At 50.8% G+C, this 19869-nt stretch overlaps 2 protein-coding genes across 3 annotated transcripts in view; one reads left to right on the top strand and one right to left on the bottom strand.

Moving 5' to 3' along the window:
- The window catches only part of SLC6A20 (solute carrier family 6 member 20), a 34009-nt gene extending 24598 nt beyond the window's left edge, over positions 1–9411 (top strand). For both annotated transcript variants that reach the window (XM_082705711.1, XM_082705712.1), the window contains exons 8-11: positions 1617–1821; positions 3434–3593; positions 5170–5335; positions 6936–9411. In XM_082705711.1, coding sequence (XP_082561837.1) covers positions 1617–1821; positions 3434–3593; positions 5170–5335; positions 6936–7085 — 681 coding nt within the window. In that variant the 3' untranslated portion in view covers positions 7086–9411. The remainder of the gene's footprint in view (positions 1–1616; positions 1822–3433; positions 3594–5169; positions 5336–6935) is intronic.
- Positions 9412–13384: 3973 nt separating this feature from the next.
- The window catches only part of SACM1L (SAC1 like phosphatidylinositide phosphatase), a 60177-nt gene continuing 53692 nt past the window's right edge, over positions 13385–19869 (bottom strand). Inside the window, exons 19-20 of the mRNA XM_082705718.1 lie at positions 19130–19187; positions 13385–15240 (exon numbers count right to left, since the gene is read on the bottom strand). Of these exons, the coding sequence (XP_082561844.1) occupies positions 15104–15240; positions 19130–19187 (195 nt within the window). The 3' untranslated portion in view covers positions 13385–15103. The remainder of the gene's footprint in view (positions 15241–19129; positions 19188–19869) is intronic.

Below are 19869 nucleotides of genomic sequence, written 5' to 3' on the forward strand. Positions count from 1 at the left end.
TGTCGTCTGTATGCTAATACTGATACTCAGTCCCCTCTTTTTAAGGACTGTCTCCCCTGTGTGGAAGGTCCCAGGTTTATAGTTATTTTCTCTGGACACTTGGGAGCGGTTTGCCATGTGATTTCGGTTGCCTTGAAATTTCCTGTCTTCCTTCAAAGCTCTCGGCTGCCTCATGCGTTTGCTCTGATTTCTCTGGCCCGTCCCTTGGACTCTGGCCTCGGTAACCGAAGTGTGGATGTATTTTGTATTCATCCGACGTGGGTTGGATGAACACACCAGGATGCCCCCAGCCCCAGGATGGGTTGGGTGAGGTTGGGGCTTCCTGGACCCACAGATCCACGTGTCTTGACCAGTTCTGGAGAATTCACATCCCTTACTTTTTCATCATTGCCTGTACTTCTCTCTCTCTCTGCTTTGGAATTCCTTCCGGACCTCCACATCCCACCACTGCATGTCCACTTGCTTCTCTTTTATGTTTTCCCAGCTTCTTATCTTTTTTTTTTTTTTTTTCATTGTGGATCCGTTCCTGGAATATGCCTCCTGGTTCCCTAATTTTCTCTTCAGCTACAAGTGGTATTTAGCTGTGGATGGAGCCTGTCAATTCAGTGATTTGTTAAACACGATTTTTTTTTTTCTCATATTTGCTCCCCACGCTGAGTTTCCTGTGATACGCTTATTTTTGGCAGTTTTATCTTCTGCTGCTTTGAAAAGGTCCTACATAGCTGGTCCAGGGGCGGCCTTGGGCAGGAGAGTGAGGGCAGTCGGTTTCTGGACTGACACCATGGAGAATTTGTTGACTCATGATAATGATAAAAAGCAAGCCAACTTTAGCAGGTTTTGTTACCGTTTGTAAATTCTCTACAAGGGACCACCCCCTGTTGTCTGCATGCAGAGCTGGTGAATCCTATATGCTTATTGGTAAGCCAGGAGTCTGCCAAGCCAACCAGTGTCGACCATTCTGGGGGAGTTATTCCTAACTCTTTCCCCCGTGGCTTGTTGTCTTTGGGTTTATACATCTGTTTGCAAGCTCGCTGCTTGATCCTCTCTGGTGGTCCTGCGGATCTAGATTGCAGGAGCTTGCCCCCAGAGTGGGTTTGCTTCTGCTGCTGGTACCCAGGGGGCACCCTCCCCCACGTCCCCAACCCCAAGACCTCTTCAGACCTCTTGGAGGGTTCGTCTGTAAGCGGAAGCTCCAGGCTCTGGTTCCACAGGTCACTATCCCTGCAGGGCTCCAGCTACAGAGCAACCCTGCCCTCCCAGGCCCCGTGGGTTCACCCGCCCACCTTGCCTCCCAGCCACTGGGGCCTCAGAACGCCTCAGTGGCCATCCTGTTGGTAGCACAAATTATCTGAACCTTGTCTGATTGTATTTCCTCCCGAATGGACGTGAGTTGGGGCGGGAGATGGGAGCTCAGTGTTCCGAAGTGACGAAAGGGGCTCCTGACGGCTCACGTGTCTACCCAGCCCCACTCAGCCCGAGGGGCCAGTGTGCAGATGGCAAACCCCAGCTCTGCCCGTGGCTTCTCCTGGCCACCTGGGAGGTTGCTTCGCATCGGGTGCACTTAAGGAGTTCCAAGCCTTTTGGGTGGGTAACTGCCACCTTCTCGCCATGGGCAGGCGGTCCAGGGCACCGGCTTGTCTTTCATCGTCTACACCGAGGCCATTAAGAACATGGAGGTGTCCCAGCTGTGGTCAGTGCTCTATTTCTTCATGCTGCTGATGCTGGGCATTGGGAGCATGCTGGGGAACACGGCGGCCATCCTCACGCCTCTGACCGACAGCAAGGTCGTCTCCAGCCACCTGCCCAAGGAGGCTATCTCCGGTGAGTGGACCCATCCGTGGGGGATGTGGGGCTCAGGGAGGGCCAGGCATGGGGCACAAGCATGGGGCACAAGCCTTTGTGGTCTCTCGTCCTCTGGGCCGTGTGGGATTCGGAATGCGTGACTCGACTGTGCCTCTGGTGGCGGTGGCCACCCCAGCCTTGGGGAAGGCCAGACTTAACCAGCGTCGTGCTCCAAACTCTTCAGGCCAGGAGACAATCTGCTCTGGTCTTTGTTTCAATCGAAGCATAACGCTAAGAGCATGTACATTTCCTAAACACAATCTCAGTGATTTTTACAAGTAACCACCACCTAAGTCAAGATACAGAGCGTTGCCAGCAACCCCGAGAACCCCTCCCCACCCCTTCCCCGTCCGTACGCTCCCAGCCCCAGAAGCCACCTCTTTGTGACTGCTACCGCTTCAGGATCGTTTTTCCCGCTCTTGAGCTTCATGTACATGGAATCACGCTGTCTGTGCTGTATGTCTCTTGTCTTCACCAAACTCGGTGTGGTTCTCCCCGTTGTTGCAAGGGACCATCGATCTGTCCCTTTCCCGCCTGCGTGATAGATGATTGCCTAGACTCCATCACCCATCTCCTCCACCATCATAGCTGGTGATGTCTGGGGAACCCAGTGGCCCCCACTCCTGCCCACGATGACACCATCCCACCACACCTAGGACGTCCCTTCTCCCAGCCTCATCCCACCGAGCTCACATGCCATCTCCTTAAAGTCCTGGCCAGCCAGATGCAGCCGCCCATCCCTTGTCAGAACCTTCTAGCACTGAGCATCACTCTTCCCACGTGGTCTCTGTGGCCGCATGCTGTGTGCCGTTAGCTCCCGGCCAGCACATAGCCCCTTCCTCGAGGTTTGTCCCCTCAAGATGGCATGGGGGCTTGGTGAAGGGTGGGACATGGTGTGGCGGGGAGAGGGCAGGTGGGAGCTTGAGGGTCAGATACTTCGTGGGGTCCCTGGGGAAGTCCCCCCTGGAGGCTGGTTCAAGAACCTGGGTTCTGGAAGCAGAAGGGCCTCTGTCTGAATCCTGACTTCCCCTCTTAGATGCTATGGGATGTTGGGAAAGTACTCCTTATCTTTGAGCCTTGGTTTCCCCAGCTGTGAAAGGGAGCTCCCCAGGATATTATGCATGAGACGTGCCAGGGGCATGTATAGTGGGAGCTGGGGAGACATTCCTGTCTTCCTCTCCCCTCCCTACTCCCTCTTCTGGCCAGACATGAATCCTCTCTAGTGCCCTGATTCACCTCCGTGAGCTCAGAAGCAGAGTTGTAGGGGTAAATGGCATCACCAGACCCACAGACTGGGTGGGACCCACCCCCACCCCCACAGCATGGGGAGACAGCAGCACCCACAACTTTCTCTTTTCCGCTAAGCTTGACGCCCCCTGCAGGACAGCTGCCTGAATTAACATGAGTGACTTGTGCAGACACACACTCCTTGGGACACCTTTGTTGTCCCCTGAACACACACACCTGTGGCATACAGAGGTGGAGAGGCCAGTCCATGGCTAAGTCCCCCTGGGGTCTGTGGCTCCACATAGGAAACTGGATGAATGTGTAGGCGTCTCAGGCAAATGAGTGTGTGGTCTTACGGCCCCAGGTCTGGTGTGCCTCGTCAACTGTGTCATCGGCCTGGTGTTCACCATGGAGTCTGGCAACTACTGGTTCGACATATTCAATGACTATGCGGCCACGCTGTCCCTGCTGCTCATCGTGCTGGTGGAGACCATTGCTGTGTGTTACGTGTATGGGCTAAGGAGGTAAGGAGGCCCCACCCTCGACACCTGCTGGGGGAAGGGCCCATGAAGGCCACACCCCACTAAGGCCTTGCCCCACAAGGAAAGCAAGTCCCTTTCCACAGTAAGTCCCTTACTTTTCTCCTGCAACTTGGCACTGTTTTTCCCTTGGCCCAGCTCAGTCTCTGCCTCACTCCCACCTTCAACCAGTATCTCGTCTTTCTGCTTTCTGTATTGCAATGGGAGTGGGGAGGACCAGCCATGACCCTAGAAACCAGACTCGTTGAGCCATGTTTCCCTCTGTGTCCCTGGAAGCTCTGGGGTCCCCTGTCACACCAAGGGACTTACATGATCAAGTAATTTGGGGATGTCACAAACAAGAGAGAGTCAACATTCCTTTCCAATGGGACTACTTGGAGCCTTAAAGACCACTGTGAGTCTCAAAGGGGGTATAATGTGTAGCTTGTCCAAAACGTTTTTGGTCAAGAAAGACTTCGATATCTGTCCCTCCGTCTGTTGAGGACATTCGGGTTAGAGTGACTCACTCTCCTTGTTTTCCCAGGACCAGGGGGTTTCCTGGGACGTTCAGTGTGAACACTGGGGACGTCCTGGGTCAACCGGAACATGTGGGTCACCTAGATGTGGTAGTGTAGAGGGAGAAACAGATCGGTCCCCTGAGAGGGTAGGTGTTTCCCAGGAAGAGAGAAGGTTGCGGAAAGAGGACCAAAAGGCAGGGCCCAGGGGAGATGCTGGAGAAGGGACACACGTCCGTGCAAAGGGGTGGTACTAAGTGGTCAGGGTCGGAGGGAGAAACCAAAGGTGCCTCGCAGAGCAGAGTTTGTAAGCAGCAGGACCCAGGAATGGCCGGGAGAGGGGAGTCCCTCTGTTCGCCCAGGGGACAGTGCCATCTAGCGACCACTGAGCCACAGTGCCACGTCACCCTTCGTTCCACAGCCAGCTAGCTCTTCCCACATCTCTCTCTATCCAGGCAAGTTGGGGGTGGAGGGCGGATGAGCAGGGGATGTGAAGGGACAAAAGAGCGTGTCATCTTGAAAAATCTCAGGCATTCACATTCACGTTCACACAAAGCACAGGAGCCTTTGTGGCCTGAAACCCAGGGTCCAGCCAGGTCAGTAGCAGCATGGGAACAGGTGGCTGTCTGCAGACTTCTGTGGGAACTCAGCACAAGCCACAGGCCCAAGCATGGTAGGTGGCTGTGGCTACCGCCGGTGACAGTCCAGCCTCACCCCAACCCCCCACCACACACCCGGGCCTCTCCATGCCTGCTTCTCCCGCCATGGGGAGTAGCCCTTAGGGTCTACAGCAACAGCCTTCATCCAAAGGTGGCACCAGGAAGGCATCTTCTGATGTCCCCGTAACCATGAGGCGGTTGCTTTGCTGCCCTGCTCTGTGGCGGCCTCAGCCCTTCTCCCCTCCCTACCCCGCACACCCTCTCCCCAGGTGTCAGAGAGGGACCCCAAAGAGGTGATCATCGGTGGTGCTCAGAACGGAATCTTTCTAAGCAAACGGATATGAAAGCTGGAGCCCTCTTGCACCTACAGCATGGATAATCCTGACTTTCTCTGCATTTTCCAAACAGATTTGAAAGTGACCTTGAGGCCATGACCGGTCGTGGCCTGAACTGGTACTGGAAGGCCATGTGGGCCGGCGTGAGCCCCCTGCTCATCGTCAGCCTCTTTGTCTTCTACCTGAGTGACTACATCCTCACGGGGACCCTGCAGTACCAAGCGTGGGACGCCTTCCAGGTACCCTCCGGCTCCGGCCCCCTGGGCTCCCTCCCTAGCACCGGCTTTATGTTCGCTGAAACCGACCCATTTCCCTGGGGTGGGCAGGTCAGGTGTCATGACACAGAAACACCACCCAGGTAATGAAAAACACTCAGCTCAGGACAGCAGAAGTGGGCTGTGGTTTTTCGCTGTGTACTCCAGTGAAGAGAGGAGGATTCCCTTCCAGGACTTCACAGGGGGCCTCTGGAGGCCCGTAGAAGGTCTGCCAGGTGCTGGTTCCCACCCCTGACCTCTGTCCACTGAGGCCTCCTCAGGGAAGGCAGAGTGAGCCTGGAGGGCCCGGTCCCTGACCCATGGAAAGCATGGCCCCTGGAAGGGTCATTGCAGGAGCCTGAGGGGACCTGCGTCAGCACTTGCGTGCTGGATCCTGGCAGGGTCTGGATCCGGGTGGGGCTGGGACAGACAGGGCAGGCTCGCTTGGGGCTCCATACAGCTGCTGTGCCCCCTGGCTGTTCGGGGACCCTCGGCCTCGGGGCCAGGCCGGCTGTCCTGATACAGAAGCGCTTTCATAGAGAATGTGACCGATGGTGGCCGAAGGCGCCCCCAGCCCTAGTTCCACGGCTGTGCTTCTTCAGCCGTGGCTGGGGGATGGGGGTGTGTCTCCCCAATCCACAGCAGCCTGATAAAATGCAAGGACAGTGAAGCACTTGAAAAGTGACATGAGGAGAATATCTGTAGCGTACAAGCTCCCATCACTTCTGATACCCAACAGAAGATGAAGCGGTCACATTGCTACAACAGCTTCTCAGTGTGCCCACCCCCCCCCCGCCCCGCCCCAGTTTCTGCACGGGTCAGGATGGAACAAAAAAAGGGAATAGACAAGCAACAGAAAGTTTGCGGGCTGGTTTCCCACACCACACCCTGAGTGTTTGGGGTCACAAACCACGCTTGGGCGACAGCAAACACCCGCTTCCCCTGGACGTAGCTGTTCCGTGGCTCCTGCGTGGAAAGGCAGCCTTTACAGGCTTTTTGGCCTCATTTCTCATCAGCTTTAATGTGCCTTCAGGGAAGGGTCCAGCAACTGAATCCAGAGGTCCCTCAAGGTTTCTCCTGACCAGAGCTGTGCCATTCAAGGTGGCAGCCAACAGCCACATGGGGCTGTGCCCATCTGAGTTCACTGCAACTGCATACAATTTAAAATTCAGTTCTTCACCCTCACTGGCCACATTTCCAGGGCTCAGTAGCCCCGTGTCTGGTGGCTGCCATGTTGGACAACCCCGATATGGAACACATGTGTCATCACCGAATGTTCTGTTGGGCAGCACCGGGCTCAGGTTAGCCCCCTGCACGTAGGTGCCCCTGTCGGTGCCCCAAAGGGAAGGCCCTTGATTATTCCTGTCGGTGATCGTTCAGAGGCAGGGCCAAAATAGTGGCTGTATGCACACTAGCTGAAGTTCACGAAGAGAGAGAAGGCAAGGGAGGCAGGTCTATCCAGCCTACTTGCTGGTGAGCTGCAGAGCCAGGTGGCCCCGGACACCCCCCCCCCCACCAGCACACGGCCTCGCCAGGCCAACCTCTGCCTGCATTGGTTTCCTCCTGACCCTGTTACCCCTTGCAGGGTCAGCTCGTGACCAAGGACTACCCCCCATACGCCTTGGCCGTCATCGGGCTGCTGGTGGCCTCCTCCATCATGTGCATCCCCCTGGTGGCCCTGGGGACTTTCATCACACGCTGTCTCAAGAGGGGAGACACGCCCCCCACGGCCTGAGGACTGGGCTTCCCAGAGACCATGCTCAGCTGCTCCCTGTCCGGCAGCTACGACTTATAGACGGTATCTCCTTGGCTGCTTGGGACAATATTTGCTCCAGAAACACTCAGCCTGTTGTCTTCCTGAGTTCGTCAAGAAGGACCGTGGAGGAAGAAGGTTCCCTTGGGAGGACCCACACCCCACCAGCGGAGCAGCCCCTGCTCCTCTCTGCGCCCCTCCTTGTGACCAGAGATGCAGGCTTTTCAAGGCCAGTCTGCAAGACAACTGCTTTCTTGACTCTAGGGAAGCCTAGAATTAGGCCACCCTGTGAGCTGAAATTTGACTATAATTTTCATGGAATAAAATTTAAGCGACTTTTTATTTCTTCTGAAGAAATCCAAAAATAGGAGAAGGCAGTTGTTTTTTTAGATCAGCTGGAAGAGAGGTTTTCTCCAAGTGCCTGAGATGACAGCCGAATGTCACTGGTACAAAACCAGGTCTCTCTTTTGAGTCCCCGTGAATATGTAACTGCTGGGTCCTTCACTAACACAACTGACTGGCCAGGTGGAAGGAGGCTTTTGCTGGGGTCCAAAAGGGGCTCACTTCTGTGCAGATCTGAGGTCTCTCATGGTGGGTCCAGGCCTGATCTTCCCAATTACGGTGCACAACCCCAAACCACTCGAGAAGTCCATGCAGATGGCCCCTACCACCGGGTGTTGGAAAAGGTGCCAGAACCACTTGTGGGTGAGCATATAGCCAACTTGGTGTTCTATTTGGACATGGCGGCCAACTCATTAGAGCAAAGACCATGAACATCGCTTATAGTCCATCTTAAATTATTTGTACATAGGTTTTCTAGAGTGTATAAAACAGAGCCTCTTGGAACTGAAGACACCATTATTTATGATGTAGCATCAGTCCACAGTGCCAATGTCCCCTGTCTTTGACCGCAGTAAGTAGGTCAAGGTTATCCCTAAGCGGAGAGGGCCGCTTCCTGCCCTAACATTCTGTGCTTCCCCGACATATAGGATTCAGGGAAGTTTCTTTGGGTAGATTTGTACAAACATCTTCACAGACACTTAATTGAGGCATTAGCTGGAGGGTTTTTGTTGGTGGTTTTTTGTTTGTTTTTTAACTTCATTTTCATGGCTCTAAGTGTCCTATGTAACAAAAATAGGCATTAGGAAGGTCTTTTGCCTTCTTTGATAGCCATCCTATCAATATTTCACAACTTCACCTCATTATTAAAAAAAAAAAGTCACTTGCCTCTAGAATGCACCAGCATTTCCTAACCACAAATACTTAGTCCTCTGATTTTTTCATCAGAGGGTTTAGGGCCAACAAACCTTACCTACCAGGGCTTGAAGAGTGGGTACGCTCCATGTCAAATACACAGCACAGACTGTTCTGAATCCCTACAGAGAGGAACCGCCCCCCCTCCAAGCTCACAGGCACAGTCATGGTCTTGCAACATGGGCCACCCAGGCGTCAGTGGGGTGTGTCAGCCCTAAATGCCAAGTAGCCTCAGGACCATGGGGGCTGACGCCGTCCTCATTCCTGTATTGAGTTACTGTATGTCCCTGCTGCTACCCCTGGCCACCCATCTGAACCACCTGGGAGCGAGGCTTGCCATCTCCCCATGCGTACCCAGGCCCAGCCCAAGGACCAGGGCCCCACAATGGGTCATGCATTTAGGAATACTTATATCAAAAAGAACCTTCAGACATTTAAAAGCATTTTTGAGTCCTTCGATTGTCATGGAAAAGCCACTTATTCAGAATAATTTTTGTACCCCAAGCTGGACAGATGAAATTCTGCTGTTCTAGAATAATGTGCTCGAGCTAAAGGCCTCAGGTTTTGGTTCAGTTTTATTCTGGTTCCTGTAAACTTCATGAAGGGCAGAACAGTTCTCAAGCATCCTCTTGAAGCCGTAGTTAAGTCCTGTCTCGAAAAAATCCTTGGTTGACCATTTTCAGGGCATTGCATGGAAGTGGTCATCTGGCGTTCATCCACCTGCCTCCCAGAGAGCTGGAGGGGAAAAGCGATGTTCCGTCCCTGTCCACATGATAGTCACCTAGATGCCATGGCCAGATCGCGGGCTCCAGGGGGCTTTCTATTAATGTTAGAGACATAATGGCCCTTGGCTTAGCTCTAAGAAATCAGGGACGGAACTATCTGGTTTTTAGCCATTGTCCCCATAAATAAAACCCTAGACAAGTGTATCTGTAAGGTTTTGGTTATGTACTGGCTGCAGTTTTAAGAGCTCTCCACACAAGATTTTCCTGCATTATGTAAAGAGACAAGTTGATTTGGGAAACATAACAAATAAAGGAGAATCCAGCCAGTGTCTTGTTTCTGTCACCTTCTCCGTGTTTCCCCCCACATGGCCAGGGAAACCATACTGCTGCGGTGTACAAAGACCCTAATGGGACGGTCAGATTCCCTAAGAAAAGCCAGAAAAATGTCTAATGTGCTCATGTAAAACAGGTGTGACCTCAGAATCTTTTCAACCCTTCTGACGGGCATCCTGGGCAGCCTGTCTGTCTCAGGGTCTGGCTGAGACCATAAGAAACCACGGTAGGCATGAGTGTGCCCTTAACAACTGTGCTGGGGGCAGAGGGTGCGTATGCAAACTGCTGTGTTCGACTTTTGTCTGCGTTACATAAAAGATTAATCTGTGGCTGTTCCACTTGATTGACAGAAAAGCTGGGGCAGAGAATTAACTCCTCGATCGGTTTTTACTTGACATTAGTCCAGGGAAGAAAAATAGGTAACAGATTCAAACATCCACTTGTAAGGCTAAAACATCATTGACAAACAGGAAATTCTCAACCAGAATGCCTTGACCACTTCTCTTCCTGACTGTGGCTCACCTGCACAGTATCAGTGTTTATTAAGAGCACCAACTGGTGGGTTACACACCAGTCCCGGGCGTAGGTGCTGGGGACGGTGCTGAACACAACAGACATCGTCCCTGGCCTTCCTGGCACTTAACGTTCTGGGAGGGAAGAGAGAGAGTCATGGGCAACAAATTACAGACTGTGATCATTTCTAAGAAGGCAAGAAATGGGTCAAGTGATGGTATGAGAGGGAAAGTACTTCAATCAGGTGGTTGAGGAGGAGCTTTGAGGATGGAATGTCTGTCTAGACAGAGTCAATGGCATGTGCAAAGGCCCGGAGGTGAGAAAGAACAGAAAGGAGGCCAATGGTTGGAATGGGGAGAGTGCTTGGAGATGGGCTTGGAGGAGTAGGCAGGGTCGAGTCAGTCAGGCCTTGTGGGCCAGGCAAGGGGCTTAAGATTTTTTTTTTTTTAATCCAACAGACAAGAGATCACAAGTAGGCAGAGAGGCAGGTAGAGAGAGAGAGGAGGAAACAGGCTCCCTGCTCTGCAGAGAGCCCGATGCAGGGCTCGATCCCAGGACCCTGAGATCATGACCTGAGCCAAAGGCAGCGGCTTAACCCACTGAGCCACCCAGGCGCCACAGAGCTTAAGATTTTTCTTCAAAGAGCAACAGAATCCCACTGAGGATTTAACGTGGGCACCTTGCCCTGTGTGATCTGTGGGAGAAGATTTATACAGCACATAAAACCAACAAACAACTCTAGAATATAAAGAAGTTCACAACAAATCAAGGACAATCTAACAGAAACCGGCAAAAGACATCAATAAGGCACAAAACAGGAACACCAATGACCAAAGAATGATGAGAAGATGCTCAGGGGTCATCAGTGATTGGAGAAATGCCAGCATGAGATCAGTATCTCATCCGTATCTGCTAGATGAAAAAATCCAGGAAGTCTGGCATACCGAGCGCTGATAGTCACATGGAACCACTAGGCACAGAAACGGCACAAGCCCATTTAGAAAATGGTTTCTTGTTGTTATTGTGTTTCTGGCTTCTCGTTCTCCTACCGGGGAGACAGCAGGGAGAGAGACATTCCCACAGGAGCCAGGAGGCATGGGGAAGGTGCACAGCCGGACCGAGTGCAGGAGTTACCGACCAGAAACCACCGAAATGTCACATCAGCATCAGACTGGACCGGGTAAAAGGGAACATGTGATCTATTAAATCCGAATGGACATACAGACTGTCATAAATTCATTCACTATAAACAAGCTGGCAGGAGGAGACGACAGATGGGACCACCGAGCGGAGGAGTCCTAGAAACATCACGCTGAGTGCGCACACGATAGTAAGGACATAAAGATGGACTCGACTAGTAAGGTGAGGAAATGCAGCAAGAGCAAGCAAGGCCAGTGGAAAGCTCTCTGGTAGGACACCAGGGTGGCCCTAGGAAGGACATGGGCCTCCCCAGGGGCAGGGTCCCCTTGACCCCATTCTGTTACGGGCCCCAACAGCACAGGAGGGAAGACGTGAAACTTTAGACTGAATGGAGGGAGGTACTGGACTTGTCCAGCGAGACGCCTTCGTCCCCAGCACTCCTCCCACAAAGGGAAGGGAGCCCAGAGCTATAGGTAGCGCTGGGGAGGTCCTTGGACACCGCGGTGTCTGTCTCCTCTTGCTCCTCCCTACCCTTCTCTCCTGCCCCTGGCCCCCTCCCAGGTGAACGCAAGCTGCTGGTGACGGAGGGCCCCAGGCTCGGAGCCACACAGCCCATGCCCAGTGCAGCAGCGATGAGCGATGCTTGCCAGCCCAGACTGCAGGGTTTGGAGAGCAAAACAAATGGTATCGCTGTTCTGTTCCACTCCGGGGCCTAATGTGCCACCTAGCGTCTGGTTACCAGAACTCGTCAGTCCTGGTCTAAGCTGCACCACCTGACAGGAGGCCACGGAACTCTCTGGGGCACCAGCCCAGCGTCTCGCTCCTCCCTGGCTGCAGGGGCAGGCCTCCTAACACGGCCCCAGGGACGCCCACCTCGTAGCACTCATGCCCCAACCCTCCAGGGACTGGTTTCGAACCCACGGAGAACAGCAGAAGTGACGGGACAATGTTTCTGAGATTCGGTTATGAGAAAGACTGGCACTTAGGTCTTGCTGGCTTCTATAAGCCAAGCGGCTGTGCTGGGGAGCCCAAGGGCAATGGACAGGGCATTCCAAAAGCTTATCGTAACATGTCCTTATTGGGCTACTTTCTTCTGACATCGGGACTCTTGGACGATAAAACTCCAAGACCTTGGTTTGTTTAAGCTGCTCCCCCCATGACACCCCCAGCGCACCTCCAATTCCAGTCCGAACTGACCCCACAAGTACAGCCCAGACCGTTAGAACCAAGGAATCTGGGTCACGTGACTCTGGGGACCAGCGCCCTCCTACTCCCAGTCCCAGAATGCTCAACAGGACAAAATTGGTCATTCTGGAGCGCAGTCACCGCGGGTCGCACACGGACTCACGTCTCACTTGTACTAGATGTAACCAGGTGATGAGAGAGAGCATCACTGACCCTTCTCTTCGCCCCAGGAAGCAAGGAGCTAGAGATGAGCTGGCACAGACACCAATTAGTGTACCAGAAGAAGGACAGACGGTCACAGGGATGGGTGCGTGGGAGAGAATTCCTGAAAAACCCTTTGCAGGAAGCCATGGGGCGGCTCACCTTCAGCAGCCTGGGCAGGAGAGGCAGCTGCTGGAGCCCAGACAGCCGACGCCGGGGACGGGCACGATACAGCCCGAGGTGGCTTGGCTTAGCTCACAGCGGGGACGGAGGCCCCACAGCCCATCTCCAAGGCCTTTCGTCTCACTCCCCACGTGGGCAGGGGGCCTCCGAGGTGCATTCCCACCTGTCGCGGGCACATTCCCGGGGCCTGAGAGATCAGTTTCTAATAGGCAAGACTGTCGCTCTGCGCTGGTGAGATCTGTTATCATTTTGAGAAACAAATTAACTTGGCTGGGGGGGTGTTCAGGGGATATCTTTTTATGGAAAAATACTTTACTAAATAATTTGCTGGTTTTATCTTTAACTAAAAATTAATTATACACACGGACACGACTTCTCAAGTGATAACTGGAAAGCAGGTGTGAGAAGGTATGGATTTTCTTGCTTCCTTACACTGTCTACCTTTCTAAAAAGCCCCTGCATGCACTGCTTTGTGTGAGTTCTAAAATTCTAAAATACAGGGGCACCTGGGCGGCTCAGTCCGTTAAGCATCTGCCTTGGGTTCAGGTCATGATCTCAGGGTCCTGGGATCAAGCCCTGCATCGGGCTCCCTGCTCAGCGGGGAGCCTGCTTCTCCCTCTCCCTCTGCTGCTGCCCCTGCATGTGTTCTCGCTCTCTCTCTCTCAAATAAATCTTTTTTAAAAAGTTGTAAAATAAAAAAAAGAGCCTCCCTTTTAAGACAAAGTATAGGAGTGATACCAACAGTGGTTAGAAAAGAGTATGACATTTATTTTCACTTAAGGATGTACAGTACATGAATTTAGAAATAAAATCACGGCAGGGCTCTGGATACGGACACTTTTAGGCGCTGACACACCGGTCTGGTCCCCCCGCTGCGGGGCAGCCACACGAGCCACACGAGCAGGGCGGCTCTCAGTGGGTCTTTGCTGTGGTTGTGGAAGTCAGTTCTTCATGGGAGATGCCCAGGGGCCCCTGACTTACTATATTACAGTAGACATGAACCGAGTTTCAAACATTTCATCTTTGGAACAAATTATGCTTATTTACATGTTAAGAATAGGTAGCTCTGATCACTTACCCTCCTGAGAGTCTTCATGAATGATTTTAAGCTACAGAGGGCTTCCAGCTATTACCTCCTTTAAAGTTTCTAGAAGCAACGACTCTTATTAATGTTTATAAAAAATAATGTTGGGAAATAAAAAGTCATGTTGAAATAAAGGCGCTTTGATACTGAAGGACCACAGAAGGTCTTAATTCCTATTGAAAAAAAATGTACATATTTTCAAGCACAACACAAATATCGTAGCAGGATTTAATCGAACGGTTTTAAAACAGTGGCAAGAATACTACCCTACACACTTTTCTAATATTTAAACCTCATAATTACAGTTTGAATATACAGTCCAACTTATAATCAGAACTACACGCAGCTTCTAAAGCGTATTTTTCAGGCTTGTTTTGCACATAAATTAACATTGAAGTTGGTCCTTGATTCGGAGAACTCCAACTATGTGGAAGCACGAAATTTCAGACACACTTATCGACACGAACCTTTCCAGAGTGAGAAGGGCTGATGGTGCCAAGCGTGGAAAGCGGCTGCTGCTGCCTCCAAGTGCAACGCCACATCCCGCCAAGAGTCTCCCCGAGGCTCACCCGGCTTAATGAACGGGCCCGAGGGGAGCAACACAGCCGGGAGGGAGGAGCTGGCCCGCGGAGGGGCTTCTCCATGTTGGGGTAAATCCTTAAAACAGAGGTGGCTTTGGACCTTTAGCATAAGACACAGACTTTACATTCTTTGATTTCATTTACACCTTTTAAAAAAGATAAAGTCTATCGGAACTTCCTCTTCTTTACACTCAAGTTCAAGCTGGACTCACAGAGCGGCCCAACCAAAACTCTACTGGAACGCCAGGCCCGGCTCCCCTCCGCCCGAACGGGAGGTCACGGGCTTCCCTGGCTAACTACCTGACGTCTGCGAGAGACTCATGCTGTGTGAACAGAGGTGCGTTAGCTCATTTTTCACCTTTTAAGTTCAAAGATGTGTGGGGAAGTCTGCTTGCGATCAGGAACTGCCTTTACAGTGACAATAAGGAAACTGAGCTAGAAAAATAATTTTACCATTTTAAATACGGAAAGAAGCTAGATCTCTTAAATATATTACTTATTCTGCAAGAGTTGATTAAATCGACAAGGAACAGATTCCTTCCGCTCCAGGAGCTGGATTCAGGTTACCTTTTAATTACAGAAGAGCTTCCAATTATAACTAGAGCCGTCCCAGTAGTGAAGAGATGGTCAAGGCAGGAACTTTGGGCTGATTGTAGGTCCTCCCTTCAAACGGAGCACAGGCCAGGCTTCTGGAGAAAAGCTTTCGAAAGACCTTGAGCCCATGTGGAAAGCGGGTCAGTAAAGACTCCAGTTCTGCATAATGGAATCTTCCAAGCCAAGCCGCTTTCCACAGACACAAATTCAGTCCATCTTTTCTTTCTGGACCAATCTGGGAGCATCGACAAAATCCTTGCCGTTATAAAGAATAATGAAAAATGTTCCAATGCTTGCAACTCCCCAGAAGAGCACATAGGCCAGTGTTTCTGTCCAAGTGTCACCTGTTGATATAAAAAAACAAAGAAATGGGGCACCTGGGTGGCTCAGTCATCTGAGAGTCTGCCTTTAGCTCAGGCCATGATCCCAGGGTCCTGGGATCGAGGCCCACTTTAGGCTCCCTGCTCAGTGGGGAGCCTGATTCTCCCTCTCCTACTCCCCGCGCCTGTGTACTCTCTAACACTCCTTCTCTCTCAAATAAATAAATAATCTTTTAAAATAAAAAATGGGAAAAAAAATTGTTAAAAAACAAAGGGTTGGTAAATAAAAATTATTTTAAAGCGGAGCATCCAGGTGGCTCAAATGGTCGAGCATCTGCCTTTGGCTGAGGTCGTGATCTCGGGCTCCCTGTTCAGCGGGGAGCATCTGCCTTTGGCTGAGGTCATGATCTCGGGCTCCCTGTTCAGCAGGGAGCATCTGCCTTTGGCTGAGGTCGTGATCTCGGGCTCCCTGTTCAGCGGGGAGTCTGCTTCTCCCTCTCCCTCTGCCCCTCCCCCGATTCGAGCGTGCCAGCGTGCACGCGCTTTCTCTGTCTCTAACGAATGAATGGGATCCCAGATCCAGCTTTCAGCTGCTTAGCAACATTAAAGTCTAGTGTTTAAATATTACAATTTAAAGTTTAATCTTGACAACATCAAAGCTGATCAGCACATCTACAGGAAAAATAAAACCACCTCTCAATTAAGGTTTGAACGACTGGATCTTGAACTCTGGCCGGCATCAGAATCCTTTCCAGAGCTTGGTAAGACATCAGCTGCTGGGCAAGCCCAGAGATTCTGACTTGGCAGGTTGGGGACCAGGGGACCCAAGAATCTGAATTTCTAACAAGTTCTCAGATCATGTCAAGGCCATGGCCCAGACACCACAGCATGAGAGCCACCTGACTAAACTGTGTGGTATCACAGGAAAGATCATTTACTTTAAGATCAGGTACCTTCCTATTACAAGAAGCCATCAGTAATACATTCACCACAATCAAAATGCCTACACAAAAACTAACCTCACAAAACACACGCTTCAGAAAAACTCTGTATGAAAGCGTATAAAATAAAACTCAGCAACAGATTTTAATGACCTATTGCACACAACACTCCTGATAGGCATTTTTGCAACATCTAGAGTTCAGGAAGGTTAGCAGCCGCGGGAAAAGATCTACTTTGCCCTTCTCCTTGCCGAGTCGAACCGAGTGCTGCTTTTCTCCTGCAACAGGATCAGCTGGGGCCACAGCTGGGGAGCCCCCCGGAGCAGGAGATGGTGGGGGCGCGCGCCAGGGAAGAACAGGCTCCCGGCTCCTTCCTCATCAGCTGTCAGAGTTCACGCTACCCTCCTCCCCCATTTACTAAAACCCGAAGTACAGACTACTCAGACACTATCCTACCTAAACATCACAGGGCTCACCATTTCATGGCAATGAACTGACACAAGATGATGCATCAATCTCTTTGTACTTAAAAACACATACGGAGGGCCTGGGTGGCTCAGTTGGTTGAGTGACTAACTTCGGCTCAGGTCATGATCCCGGAGTCCCAGGATCGAGTCCCTCATCGGGCTCCCTGCTTAGTGGGGAGTCTGCTTCTCCCTCTGACCCGCTCCCTCCTCAAGCTCACTCTCACTCTCTCTCCCCTCAAATAAATAAATAAAATCTTTAAAAAAAAATACAAATTTATGTGAGCACTAATGTTCACACCTTTGAGCTTTAAAATTCTTCTCGGACAAAAAAGAAAGGCAGTTCCTCACAAGCCCAACCGGGGACCATCCCCAAAGAAACTATCCCCCTCTGTTCAGGCTGAGCTCTCTGTCTTTTGACTTGCCTGCCTCTCCAGAGGCTCCAAAGGGAAGTCAAGAAAATACAGGACAGATCAAAGTAATGAAACGAATTCAACAGGACACAGGCTCTCAGAAAACGGCACCCGCTAGGCAGTGTTTTAAAGAAGTCAGGGAGTGGAGGGAGCAATGAGCGCGGGCGTCAGAGGAATCGTGGCGGCAGGTGCCGGCTCGCCCTGTCCTCTTCCTTCCCGCCCCGGAACCGGCCCCAGGACCCGAGTTAGGCCACGCAGCTCTGCCTGTGCTCTAGGACCCCCTCAGTCCATTTTGTACCCAGAGCTAAGAATAGTTTTTACATTTTTAAAGAGTTGTAAAAACAAACAATGGCAACAGAGATGAAACGCAGTTTGGGAAATCTAGACCAGTTATAATTATCTCGCCCTTTACAGAAAATGTTTGCCAACTGCTGCCCTACAGTAACAACAGGATGGCTCCCTCCCCATGTGGTGACCGTCTACATTGCTGAATCCCCAGGGGATTACAGGGTTGCAGAGACCAACAGGAAGCCACTGAGCCTCCCCTCCAGAATGCGCATGGGTGGGTAGGGTTAAGGGTCCCTAGCTCAGCAAACTTGTGCCGAGGGCTTACTATATCCTGGACACTGGAGACAAAACAATGAGAAAGACACAGTGTCTGCCCTCAAAGAGTTGCTCATCCAGTGGGGAAGACGAACGAGTATGCAAATCATGACACACAAGAAGTACACACAGGGGGTGCTGGGGACACGGGAGAGGGACACCACCTCCGAAGAAGAGATCCCCAGGTGCTTATGCGGTCAGAGGACAAAGTGCTGTAAGAAAGGGACTCGATGCTACGGAGATGAAAAGGGGGTAAGGTCCCTGTGGGAGAAAAAAGGGTCATGGTGAGAGGGGCGCACGGGAATGGGGCCCTGCCAATGAGTGGGGCTCAGACAAGACAGCCCCTAGTGCACAATACAGCCAGCTCAGACTCCTAGCCCATAGCACTGGGAGGTACTTAATGCAGACACATTTATCCTAAACGCTTATTAGCTTAGTAACACAGGAGAATACTGAGAGAAAAACAGAGAAACAGTGAAGACCTTGTTAACACAAGTTCTTATCAATCTCTAAAAAAAAAAAGAAAGAAAAAAAAATTTTTTTTTTTTTTGAGACGGGGAGAGACAGAATCTTAACCAGGTTCTGTGCTCAGCATGGAGCCAGGTGTGGGTCTCGATCTCAAGACCCTGAGATCATGAGCTGAGCTGAAATCAAGAGTCAGACGCTTAACTGACTGCACCACCCAGGTGCCCCTCAACCTACTAAAATTTGATGGTAAGTAGTGTGTTCCTCTACTAACAGCATTTATTTGTCCAATAACAGGTGGCTGGTTAAATAAACTATATATCCATAAATGGATTTTAATGCAGCCATTACAAGTAAAGAACATGGGGAAATGCTTTTATTGCTCAGTGAAAACATTACAAAAAATGTGGATCTCACTTGTGAAAAAAAAATCACACACACTTACAAAGATTAAAACGTCAAAATGTTAAGAGCAGTTAGCTTATCTCTAGAAGTCAAGATAATGAATAATATTTTCTTCTGTCTTGTCTAACTGTATTTTCTATAATTCTTCCGTATCACTTAAGAGGTAAGAAATGAAAAGTTTAAATGTTAGGTGTAAAAACAAAGAACAACTGAGGGTTGCCAGCGGGAGGGAGGTAGGGAGAGGGGGGCGGGGTTATGGACATTGGGGAAAGTATGTGCTATAGTGAGTGCTGTGAAGTGTGTAAACCTGGCAATTCACAGACCTGTACCCCTGGGGCTAATAATATATTATATTTTTATAAAAAGATTTAAAAATTATTTTTAAAAAAGAGTATTAAAAAAACAAACAAAAACAAGAAACAAAACAATGATAATCAGTATTTGTGAGCCTATATTCTTCTTCCTGTCACATCTAAGGACTAATCACATCTGCTCACTTTGCTCATGAAATTTAACAGAGAAACAGCAAGTGTCAACTGAACTCGGCATCTCAAGACACCATACAAGGAAAAGCCACATTCTCCGCACTCAGCGCGAGGCTGTGAAGGAAGAGCAGACTTACCGGCCATCAGCAAACAGATAATGCACATGGAGAAGGCAACAACCATGATAATAGGCAACTGAAAAGAAAAATGAAGAGACACGCCGTCACTTAAGAACGCTGCTCGAAGGCTGTGAAGTCAGCTGCGCTTGAGAAAGAATAAAACCCTTCTGCAACCTGATACACACAGTATCTTTTCCCAACAAAACATCGTTATTTGGGGGGGGGGGGTTCAATCACAGCTGCCTGAGTCTTCAGACTGATTAGGACACATCTGAAGAAGCCTGGCTCTGGTCCAAACCCGGGAGGGCTATGTGAGTGGCTGGGACACCAGCCAGCTCCATTCGGGGACACTCTGTCCGCTGGATGGGACCTGAGAGGGGCTCCTGCAAAGTCTGGTGAGCAGAAGAGTCAAAAAGGAGAGAAGCCTTCCATGTTACTGGACCCCAGCAACCTGTGATCATGACAGGGAGTGGGGTCTTCTGGAAACGAGAAACCTTCCATGCCCCCCAGGCTCCCTTTTGCTCACGTGCTCTCGCATAGCAACAATGAAGTGTAGCAGAAAACAAACGCCCCGCAGTTCTTTCACTCTTTTCCCTCATCTTCTCCTCAGGGAAACGAAGTTGTCACAGTCCATTTAGAACAATTATAAAGTTTTCAATCAAGGGGAATCGGCACCATCTACAACCTTCAGACATAATACTTTTAAAAACTTGAAAAACGGTGGCATCTACTTGGTGCAGTTGGTTAAGCATCTGACT

This window comes from Mustela nivalis, assembly GCF_964662115.1.
Source record: "Mustela nivalis genome assembly, chromosome: 1".
Classification (NCBI taxonomy): domain Eukaryota; kingdom Metazoa; phylum Chordata; class Mammalia; order Carnivora; family Mustelidae; genus Mustela; species Mustela nivalis.